At 42.7% G+C, this 10,242-nt stretch overlaps 1 protein-coding gene across 1 annotated transcript in view; it reads right to left on the bottom strand.

Annotated features, from left to right (window-relative positions):
* Positions 1-10,242, bottom strand: part of METTL25B (methyltransferase like 25B) — a 60,649-nt gene that overhangs the window by 30,161 nt on the left and 20,246 nt on the right. The window contains exons 8-10 of the mRNA XM_069949770.1: positions 9,244-9,926; positions 6,869-7,053; positions 6,634-6,761 (exon numbers count right to left, since the gene is read on the bottom strand). Of these exons, the coding sequence (XP_069805871.1) occupies positions 6,634-6,761; positions 6,869-7,053; positions 9,244-9,926 (996 nt within the window). The remainder of the gene's footprint in view (positions 1-6,633; positions 6,762-6,868; positions 7,054-9,243; positions 9,927-10,242) is intronic.

The following is a 10,242-nucleotide window of genomic DNA, read 5'->3' as shown; positions in this document are numbered from 1 at the left end:
AGTTCAACACATTTTACTTAGAGCAATAGTACAAGCAAACTTTGTAAATATATCTTATCCGACAAAAATGCTTCTTCATTCTCCTGTTCTGAAACATCCCCAGGGCTTTTTACAGTTTAGACGACTCCCTATAGCTTTATCGTGGCTTCCATGCTGCTGCTTTATAGGTTGTAGACAAATACATAGAAGTGCAGGATCTCTTCCTCGGTGTGTGCAGACACTATAGACAGCAGGCTATGTCCTCCAGCTCTGGGAGAACTCCTCATGCACAAAGACAGGACAGATTATCCTAAAAAGTCACCTAACACCAAAGGCCACTTTAAGTACAGCTTGTAGGATATGTCTTGTACTGTAACCGCAGACACAGGGGAATAGGCTGAATATGAAGCTGGAATCTAGTTGGAAGCCTTCTAGGAGTGTGTATTATTTTTGCAATTGATTCCTTTTCTTGCCTTTGAATACTATGATGTTTGACTCAGATCCTTATTCTGATGTATCAGTATATTTACTCTGCTCTTTTATTTTGTTGATATACCACATAGAAGATAGTAGAATTAAAGATTTCATATGTTTTATACTGTTAGGGTAGGTTCACACTACGGAATCCGTGTGGATAGGTCCCGGCAGATTCTGTTCGTTCCCGGCGGTGCGCATCTCCGACCTTCCCATAGACTAAATTCTATGGGCGGGTGAATTCTGCCTTCCGCCGAAAGAACTGACATGTCAATTCTTTCAGTGGATGGCGGAATTCCCCGTCCATAGAATTGAGTCTATGGAACGGGCAGATATGCGCGCCACGGCGAACGAGCAACAGAATCCGTCGGATTCCGTAGTGTGAACCCACTCTCTCCTCAGTAAGCTCACAGTCATTGCTCATTATTACGACGTTCCCTCCTAAGTCCAAGGTGTTTACAACCAGGGCCGTATTTACCACTAGGCACCCGTGGTCCGGTGCCTAGGGCAGCAGCTTTCAGGGGGGGCAGAAAAAAACTTTTTTTCTGTTTTGTTTTTTTACTCTCCCACCTCCCCTTCAGGCTTGCCAGTAAATCTGGTGTATTTTCAAGGTGGTGGTGAGGTGCTGGGGGTATGCATGTGGCGGAAACCGCGCTCCCATTTCTTTCCCACTAGTCATGTGCTGTTACCAGGATTGTTGACCATACACCTATTGGTTACTGCATGAGTGTCTGGTATCTGCTGCATGTGGTGATGTACAGTAAATGTGTGAACGCAGCTTAAGACTGATCATATATCAATGTGATGAGGAGTGAAGATGGGGCGTCTTCAGGTTTAGTGCCTAGGGCGGCAGCAGCTGTTAATACAGCCCTGTTTACAACCAGCTTTTTCTCCATTCTTCCAATTCACTTTGTTCCCCCCTGGAGACAGTAAAATTCACTTTGTGTTTGATTTGTGATTTGTTTTACTTGTATCATTGCTAACATTTGGCCATGGTTCACATGTTAGCATTTTATTTGGTCCCAATTTGCTGTCGTGAAGCCTGCAGATCTGTGTCACTATTAGAATGGCGTGTATACAGTGCCAGCTCTCTGGTGAATATATGAATGTGCTAAATCAATGTGAGACCATCAGGTGCAGCTGGTGTATCCACCTTCTCTATAATGACTATGGGCCGACTGTGTATCAGTCCCATCCCTGGTATATTTCCTTTTATTTTACACTTTTGGTACGGGGTATATTGTACGAATCTCTACAATAAGCTATTTATGAAGCTGATGAAGACAGACAATATATCCCTTATGTTCTCTTTCTTGTTGGTCAGTAGAGATGAGCATGACTCCAGCATGAGCAAGTCCCATCGTTTGCATTTGGTTACCGGAGGCCTAAGAAGTTGGATGCAGCCCTATGGAGTCCAGGAAAACATGGACACTACCATAGGCTGAATCCATCTTTTCTCTGACTCCCTCATTTATATCTTATTAGAGCCGGATACTGAAACATGTTCTTTCTAACCTGTTACTATGTTCTGATTCTAATCCTTTTCATTTCATGTTCTTCATATTATGGGGGCATCCATCTTGCCCAAGCAGTGTTGAACAACATTTAGAGATATACTTTACATGAACATAGACCTAGATATATTCCCCATGAACATAGACAAACACTCATATGAATGGCAAGTTTCTGGGCAGGCACTGTTATCCATACATTGGTGTCACTTTTTACTATCATCCTGTGTCACAATACAGGAGGACACTGGTGGTAGGGGATTTGTACAGAACAGGAAGTCTCAGTTTAGTTATAGGCCTAGTGGCAAGAATGTAAACTGCAAGATTTTAAAATATGGATAGAAAATGGAAAAAAGTTTGTGTAGTTATAGATACCCTATAGCCGTGTTTCTCAGCTCTGGTCCCCTGATTCCAACAGGTCTTGATTTGACAGATAAAATAGTTATAGCCAGTACATCAGGCGTCACCACGGGTGTATGTGATATCCTCAGATCATGACTTGATAGGGGACACTGATCTAAACTACATGACTAAAATGGTTACACAATGCAAGTTTCCAGAGAACTAGAGAGGAGGAGGTGCTCAACTGCCCATTTCTCTCTAGAAACTGGTTGGGGTCTGAACACACACTCGCTATGATCTGATCCCTAGGGCACGTCAAATGTTTTTCTTAATGACAGGTAAACTATGAACCCACTTATACATCACTGAACGTCCCAAGCCACAGCATAAACAGCCTCTCATGACTGGTCAACATTTGCCTATATCTATCTATTTATATGTTTATGTTGTGGCTTGGGATGTTCAGATTATATATATATATATATATATATTATGGCCCTTTATGTGTGAGTACCATATTGTTTGATCAGTAAAGAGATTTTTCATGCTATGCAGCTAAAAGAGTTGTACCTGGACAAACCTCTTAGTGACTATAGCCATGGTAAGTATGACTGAACATCACTCGAGTCAGCAACTGGGAGGTTTTATTTATATATATATATATATATATATATATATATATATATATATATTATATATATATATATATATTATATATATATATATATATATATATATATATTATATAGACACAAGGATTCTTTTTGATACATTTTATGGCCAGCCACTAATTATTAATAATTATATATAATAATTAATTATAATATTATTTAATTAATTATTATATTTTAAAAAAAATATTATTATTTAAAATTCGTAATTATTATTGGCAGGTGTCAAACTTATGCATTTTTTCTGTAATATTTCTACCTGGCACTGATGAAGGTACAGGACTGGGCTAGAACACATACATTCTAGAAATTAGCTGGATTTGCAGTAACCCTACAGTATGGTTCCACCAGCATCTATAGGATCCCACAGTGACCAGCATTGTGAGGTACACTGTGAGTTTTATAAGTCCTATAATAAGCATCATGTCAGGCGATGAGTAAAGTATAGAGTAACTTCGTAACTTACCTTTTGACCACAGTGATAGCTGAGACTGCAGCAACTCCTCAGGAACATCTACCACTTACCTCAACTACAGGTTCCTTGTGTCCATAAGACCATAACAAGTCCAGCATATGGAATATAAGTATAAAGCACCTACTACATAAAATGGCTGCACGAGGAGGAGTCAAATATTATCTGCACTTTGGCTGAAAAGTTGAATCCGTTTTCAGAAATCCCATCATCTCCCTGCCTGCTTTCACCTCATTTTATAATGTTTTTGGCTGAGCTGCAAACCATGAATGTGCCACAGTCGTCATCCCTTCACCAATCTCCATCCTCCGTCTTTCAGGTGAGAAAACACTTGAGCAAGATCAGGATTATTTAAAAGTTTTTGGAGAATATCAATAGCATGGAGAGCATTGTACGGATCCACACTACCATGCAACAATACAATACAAGAACGAAAAGAAAAAAGGCATCACTGCACGCTGCTCTTCTTTAATGCACATCATAAGTCAGTCATAAATAACTGATGTAAAACATTCGAGCCTGCGGTCACCGTAGAGACTGCAATCTAGCGCTGACAAATGCGGCCAACAGAAGTCTTAGAGGGGTAAAAAAAATCTTTCAAATCAACTGGTGCCAGAGATTTGTAATTGCCTTCTGTTAAAAAAATCTTTACTCTTCTAGTACTTAGCAGCTGCTGTATGTCCTACAGGAAGGGGTATGTTCTCTTCTGTCTGACAGTGCTCTCAGCTGCCACTTCTGTTCAGAGCAGTAATAAATTCCCATAGAACCCCCCCCCCCCTGCTCTGGACAGTTCCTGACATGGACAGAGGTGGCAGCAGAGAGCACTGTGTCAGACTGGAGAGAATACACCGCTTCAGGACATACAGCAGCTGATAAGTACTGGAAGACTAAAGATTTTTAAATAGAAGTAAATTACAAATTTCTAGCACCAGTTGATTTGAAAAAAAAAGAAATAAATTTTGCTGGAGTACCCCTTTAATATAACTAAAGTGCAGATAACTTGACTCATCCTTGTAAGATTTGCATATACCCCATACCTATATGTTTAATGACCTGAACACAGCCGGTGACTATGTTCACACCACATCCCGCACATGTACACTTATCTGTACTCAATAAACACAAGAGACCATATTACTGAGTCCAGCTAAATAAGGGAAGAGGCCGAAACGTCAACTATGGCTGGACTGCTGAAGACAAAAGGCAGCTGCACTGCACCATGGTATATGTCAGCATCCCTTTCATTTCATGGGATGCGGTCATATATGTAAAATAGAAGCAATAAACATCTTTGCGTATATATGTAGAAATATTTCAATGTATGTGTCCCAGAGGGTGATGTAAAAACTCCTGTCCCCAGTGTGGGTACAGACCCTGGTCTGGAGAGCTGTAAGGCTTATATTGTCCAGTAAGTAGTCAAAACTTCTGTTTAAAACATAAAGTGTAACTCCACATAAAACCTCAAAATTCACCCGGGACTACAGTAAATGTTATATGATAACATATGATGGAGGTCTATGGTAGCGGGGAAGAAACAGAAACCATTGCACAGGTGTAGTGTTGCACAGTGTCCCCAATCACTGGGCTGTACTCTGCTGTGTTGTTTTTTTTTACAATTTCTTTTACATTTACAATCCTATTTACATGGTGATACAAATATATTCACAGACATGTGCAGAGAATGGCTGCAGCCTGCAGCCTGCCACTCCATGGCTTTCTCCAGCATGTCGAAGAAATGGGTGGATCCTAAGGGCAATTTGGCTGGGGAGACCATAAAGTAAACGACATTCAGTGCCCAAAGTCCCTTCTTAATATCCATAAACTGTGCGTGTTCTTTCTGGACCTCCATTGAGAAATCTGGAAATCCATTCACTGGTAAAGCAGGATGATCCCTTACTGCACGAAGTATAGAGTCCCGATCTTTAAAACGCAGGATCTTCAGCAATATTGGTCTTGGAGGGGCCCCTGGTAGTGGCTCTCAGAACAGCACCCTCAATTGCAAATAATGGTGACGTTTTCTCTGGAAATTTCTCTGTTAGCCAGTGTACGGCCGTAGTTCACACTCTAGCGGACGGAAATAATTGACATGTCAATTATTTCCACTGCCATACCGAACAACAGCCGTTGTTCAATACAGTGTGAAAACAACGGCCCCCTGTTCCCATAAAGTTCAATACAGTTCATGGTGTCTATGGTGGCGGGACAGAAGAGGCTGTAATGATCTGCTTCTGGATACCGGGATTGCATGGGGCCATTTTCTCAGTCACACTCAACTGTGCACTCACCAGTCACAGGCCAACACCTCCCTCCCTGTCTGTTCCCGCAGCGCCATGTTGTTTCTAAGGACTGTCAGCTCCTGTCTCCTTCCTTGCCCTGCCACGGCTTGTTTTACCTCCGACCATAGCTGCAAGTGTTCTCTGGGTCTTCAGGGTATGTCCCCTCTCTTTGTGGGCAGGATTTATGCCGGATACTAGGGCAGGAGAACAGAGACGTGTGTCCGATCACATGCCTGGTCACGCCAGGCTCCTGTACTTCAGTCGCCCCATGGCCTGTGAATGAGGAAGGGAGGGGTACGCCCACTGCTGATCAATTTACCTGTGGGATAAGGGACCTCTACTCTCATGATCACTGGGGGTGTCCTTGTGGTCGGACCTACAACACTAAATGCTTCTCACCTACCCTGTGGACAGGTGACAACTGCTTTAAAGTTTTGAGGTTTTATGTGGAATCAGATTTTACACATTTTTCTTCATTTTTTTTGTCCATAAAAAATTATACTTAAAAAAAAAATTCTAATAATTTATTTTTCTTCTATAAATAGTAACCTTAAAAACACAATGGCCCAGATTTACTAAGATTTCCGACATTTACGGTTTTAGTTTCTCATCCCGTTAGTTTTCATATCCTATAGCCTTAGTGTATTTTGTTGGTTTTTAATGGGTGACTCCAAACAGCGCCAATTATGTTAGTAAATGTAAAAACCTAACGCCTTAAAGTTGGTGAACTATGCGTAAAGTCAACGCTTCAGAAACTGTTAAAAAACCCTTAGTAATCAAGGAAAAAACAAAAAAAAACAAAACAGATTGAATTCAGAACACACTAGAAAAAAAATCCTAAAAAAGTGTCAGCATTTTGTTAAGTAAATCTGGGCCAATACAAGTCTACTCTGCGATCTCTATCCTACCCTTAAATGACTCAAAGTGATCTCTTCCAGACTGTCAGACAGATGATGGACGCCCTTAGCAGCTACAAGGACCAGATTCCTCGGGGAGAACTCGGGTTTGAATAAAGGGATGACTTCACAATGAAATCCTGTGAGAAAAGATAGAACAATAGGTACAGCGATAAATACACATGGCCAATCAGGTCTGTGAAGCATCGTACACCCGGGGTGGTCTCATCCCTGACATAATACTAACCCTGCTCTTGGAGGAAAATCATCCGGTCCAGCAGAATCAGGGTTTCTACTAGGGGAGCCAGTAGCAGAGCCAGACTAAAGAATGACACCACTTTCTGGTGTTGAGCCAACATGTCGTCTACTAAGGTGGTATTATACACTGTATCAGGATCCAAGCCCACTCGCTGCAGACCCTGCTTGGCATATCTGCAAAACAAATGACACAGAATGAATATAATATAATATATATATATATATATATATATATATATATATATATATATATATATATAGATAGATATATATATATATATACACACACACATGCAAGATATATCTCTAATATGTCATACAAATATTTTAAAAGTTTGGACCCCTGGGACCACCATCCATAACACTAGAATGTATGGGAAGAAGTGGCCAGCTAGGTGTTTCTGTGCCAGTCTTCCTCATCACTCCATAAAACAGAGGAGCGGATCGTTTCTCTCCACTCGTTTTAGCAATCGGTGGAGATCTCAACTGATCAGAACTTTTGACATGTCTCTACGGGGAGAGTGACACTTTAAAGCTATTGTTCCGCCAACAACACTTAGCCCTTTAAAGGGAACCAATCACTGGAAAAAAGCATATAGAGCTTTTGAAATGTGCTGTTAGAGCACACAGCACACTTGCCACACGTGTTTCCATAGCCTCCGTGCCTTCCCCCTGTAAGCCGCAAAGTAACTTTATAAAACTGGTGCCCTGTATGCTAATTATCTGAGGTAGTCACCTGGGCGGTGTTCGTCTAGCTGGCTGTCACGGTCCCCTGGGCGTTCTTCCGCTGTAATCACGCCCCCTCTGGGCGTGATTCAAATGTCAGAGTGGCTGTGGAGTCACTCGGGAGCGCGCCGTGCCCAACGTCGGCGCGCTTACGTACTGATGCCGGACGCCGCCGCACATGCGCAGTGCAGCCGCTTCCATTCCGGTTGGACTGCGCCTGTGCAGAATAGCCTCGAACTCCGGCTAACAGGCTATTCGAGGCTATTCTGCACAGGCGCAGTACCGCCGGAATGGAAGCGGCGGCACTGCGCATGTGCGGCGGCGTCCGGCATCAGAATGTCACAGCTACTCGGCCATTTAAATCACGCCCAGAGGGGCGTGATTACAGCGGAAGAACGCCCAGGGGACCGTGACTACCTGCTAGCCGAACACCGCCCAGGTGACTACCTCAGGTAATTAGCATACAGGGCGCCAGTTTTATAAAGTTACTTTGCGGCTTACAGGGGGAAGGCACGGAGGCTATGGAAACACGTGTGCCAAGTGTGCTGTGTGCTCTAACAGCACATTTCAAAAGCTCTATATGCGTTTTTCCGGTGATTGGTTCCCTTTAAGCCCTTTCTTGTGGATAGGGAACGTCCAGAATTAGGAAAACATAGCTGTTTTCCTTTAAAAACAGTGCCACCGCTGTCCTCAGGATGTGTGTGGTATTACAATTTTTCTCCATTATTTTCAGTGGAGATGAAATGCAATAACACAATCAGAGGACATGTACAGCACTTTTTGCAAGATAGTAACTACACTTTAACTAATTCTGTATAACCCCTTTAAGTACATAATCACTGGGACCCCCAGTGATCTCAAGAATAGGGGTCCCAGTTTCCCCTCTGATTGAAGTGGAGGTCATGTGTTCACACTGCTGACCCATTTACTGTCCATTGGACTCCAGGCGATGGCCGATACTCTGCAGTAAATGAAGTGGCAGAGACCCTCACTATTTATGGGAGACTCTGCACCAACAATCTACAGATCTCTGGGGGCCCTGCACCTGGACCACCTGTGAACACATAATTCTTTCATATCCAGTCAATGGGGAATAGGTGTTGCTGGTGGAGAAACAGAAAATATCCTCATCCATATTACCTTCATGTAATATTATTACTGTTCTATGATTCAGGGTGGGGAGACACTGCAACAAATGACAGTCAGTCAATCTGGATGACTTAGCACCCTACTACATGAATTTCATTGAAATTTTACCTAGTAGTTTAAGAGGTTGTCCACCCAAAATTAACTTGTCCCCTATCCACAGGATTAGGGACCAGTAAGAGATTGCAGGGGGGTCTAACCTCTGTACCCCTCGACAATATCAAGATCGGCTCCCGGCTCCATGAATACAGCAGTGGGTGGGCAGCTATATTCATTTTCTCCATAGGAATGAACAGAGCCGCAGGTCACATGCCGTACACAAGGTTGTATTCATTCAGCCAAGGGCCGAACTGTAGATTGGCGGGGGGTGCAGAGGTTGGATCCCCCATGACCTCTTACTTGTCCCCTATCCTGTGAATAGGGAACAAGTTAGTTTTGGACAACCTCTTCAATGTATGGATAATATTTAACCTCATTAGACGTTGTACATACTCATTAAAAGGAAGCTTGTGGGCATTCTTGATTGTCTGGACTCCGGCACGAATCATGGTGGGAGCTATACCGCGGATCACAGTCTCCAGCACAGCTCTGTAACAATGAATCCTCAATATGTCACTCTCGCCTTTAAGGCGCTCTATATAGTCCTCAACAGCATGGCAGGCTACCTCTCTGGATTTGTAGGAAAGTTTGTGGCCAGGAAGACCAGAAACCCAGCAACTTACAGGGTAGCCATACTGCCGTAGGTGAGGGTCACACTGGTGAGATGGAGCCAGGACCCCGGGAGGCTGCGGCACTTCACACGTGGTTAATTTCATATAGCAGCAAGCAACTGAGGTGATGCCAGCAATGTAAGGGCACCTGGCAAAGTGCCGTAGCATGGCAACGCTGAGGTCTCCACAGGCATGGAGTCCAGTCAATATAAAGTTGTCCAGCTGAGAAGAGTGGCAGTGGTCCAAAGAGCTTACACTCCGGCAGGAATCTGCAGCTGGGTTTACAAATTCTTGTGATCTGGTAAATGAGGCACAAAAGCTGGATTCATCTGCGTTTGTCTCAGTCTCTTTGCGATCAGCTAACTGCGTCACAAATTCTTCCCATGAGGCTTGGGGGTCTACGCAGGCCAAGACATGCCGCGGGGGTGTAGATGACTTGATGATGGTAATATCATAGGCCGAGCTCTAAAAGGAGAAGGTGAAAAAATAGATTATAACCTATAGATTATTAGGGTTCAGAAAATGTGCCATAGCCCATAACAATCAGATAATTATTAGTATTATTTTTATAATATAGACAGAAAAAGAAAATATTTCCAATGACAACATGACGGCACTTGTGGAATAAATTGTAGTCAGTAATGAACTGTATGCAATGCCATATTGTCAAAACCATAATAACATTCATAATATAACCATAAAAACATAACTCCTGTCGTAAAAACTTTCATATGTTCAAAGCCTTGTTATATTTCCATATCTGCCGCGTAGTCATCAACCT

The sequence above is a fragment of the Dendropsophus ebraccatus genome, chromosome 13 (assembly GCF_027789765.1).
Source record: "Dendropsophus ebraccatus isolate aDenEbr1 chromosome 13, aDenEbr1.pat, whole genome shotgun sequence".
Lineage (NCBI taxonomy): Eukaryota > Metazoa > Chordata > Amphibia > Anura > Hylidae > Dendropsophus > Dendropsophus ebraccatus.
This window is presented reverse-complemented; position numbering and strand designations above follow the sequence as displayed.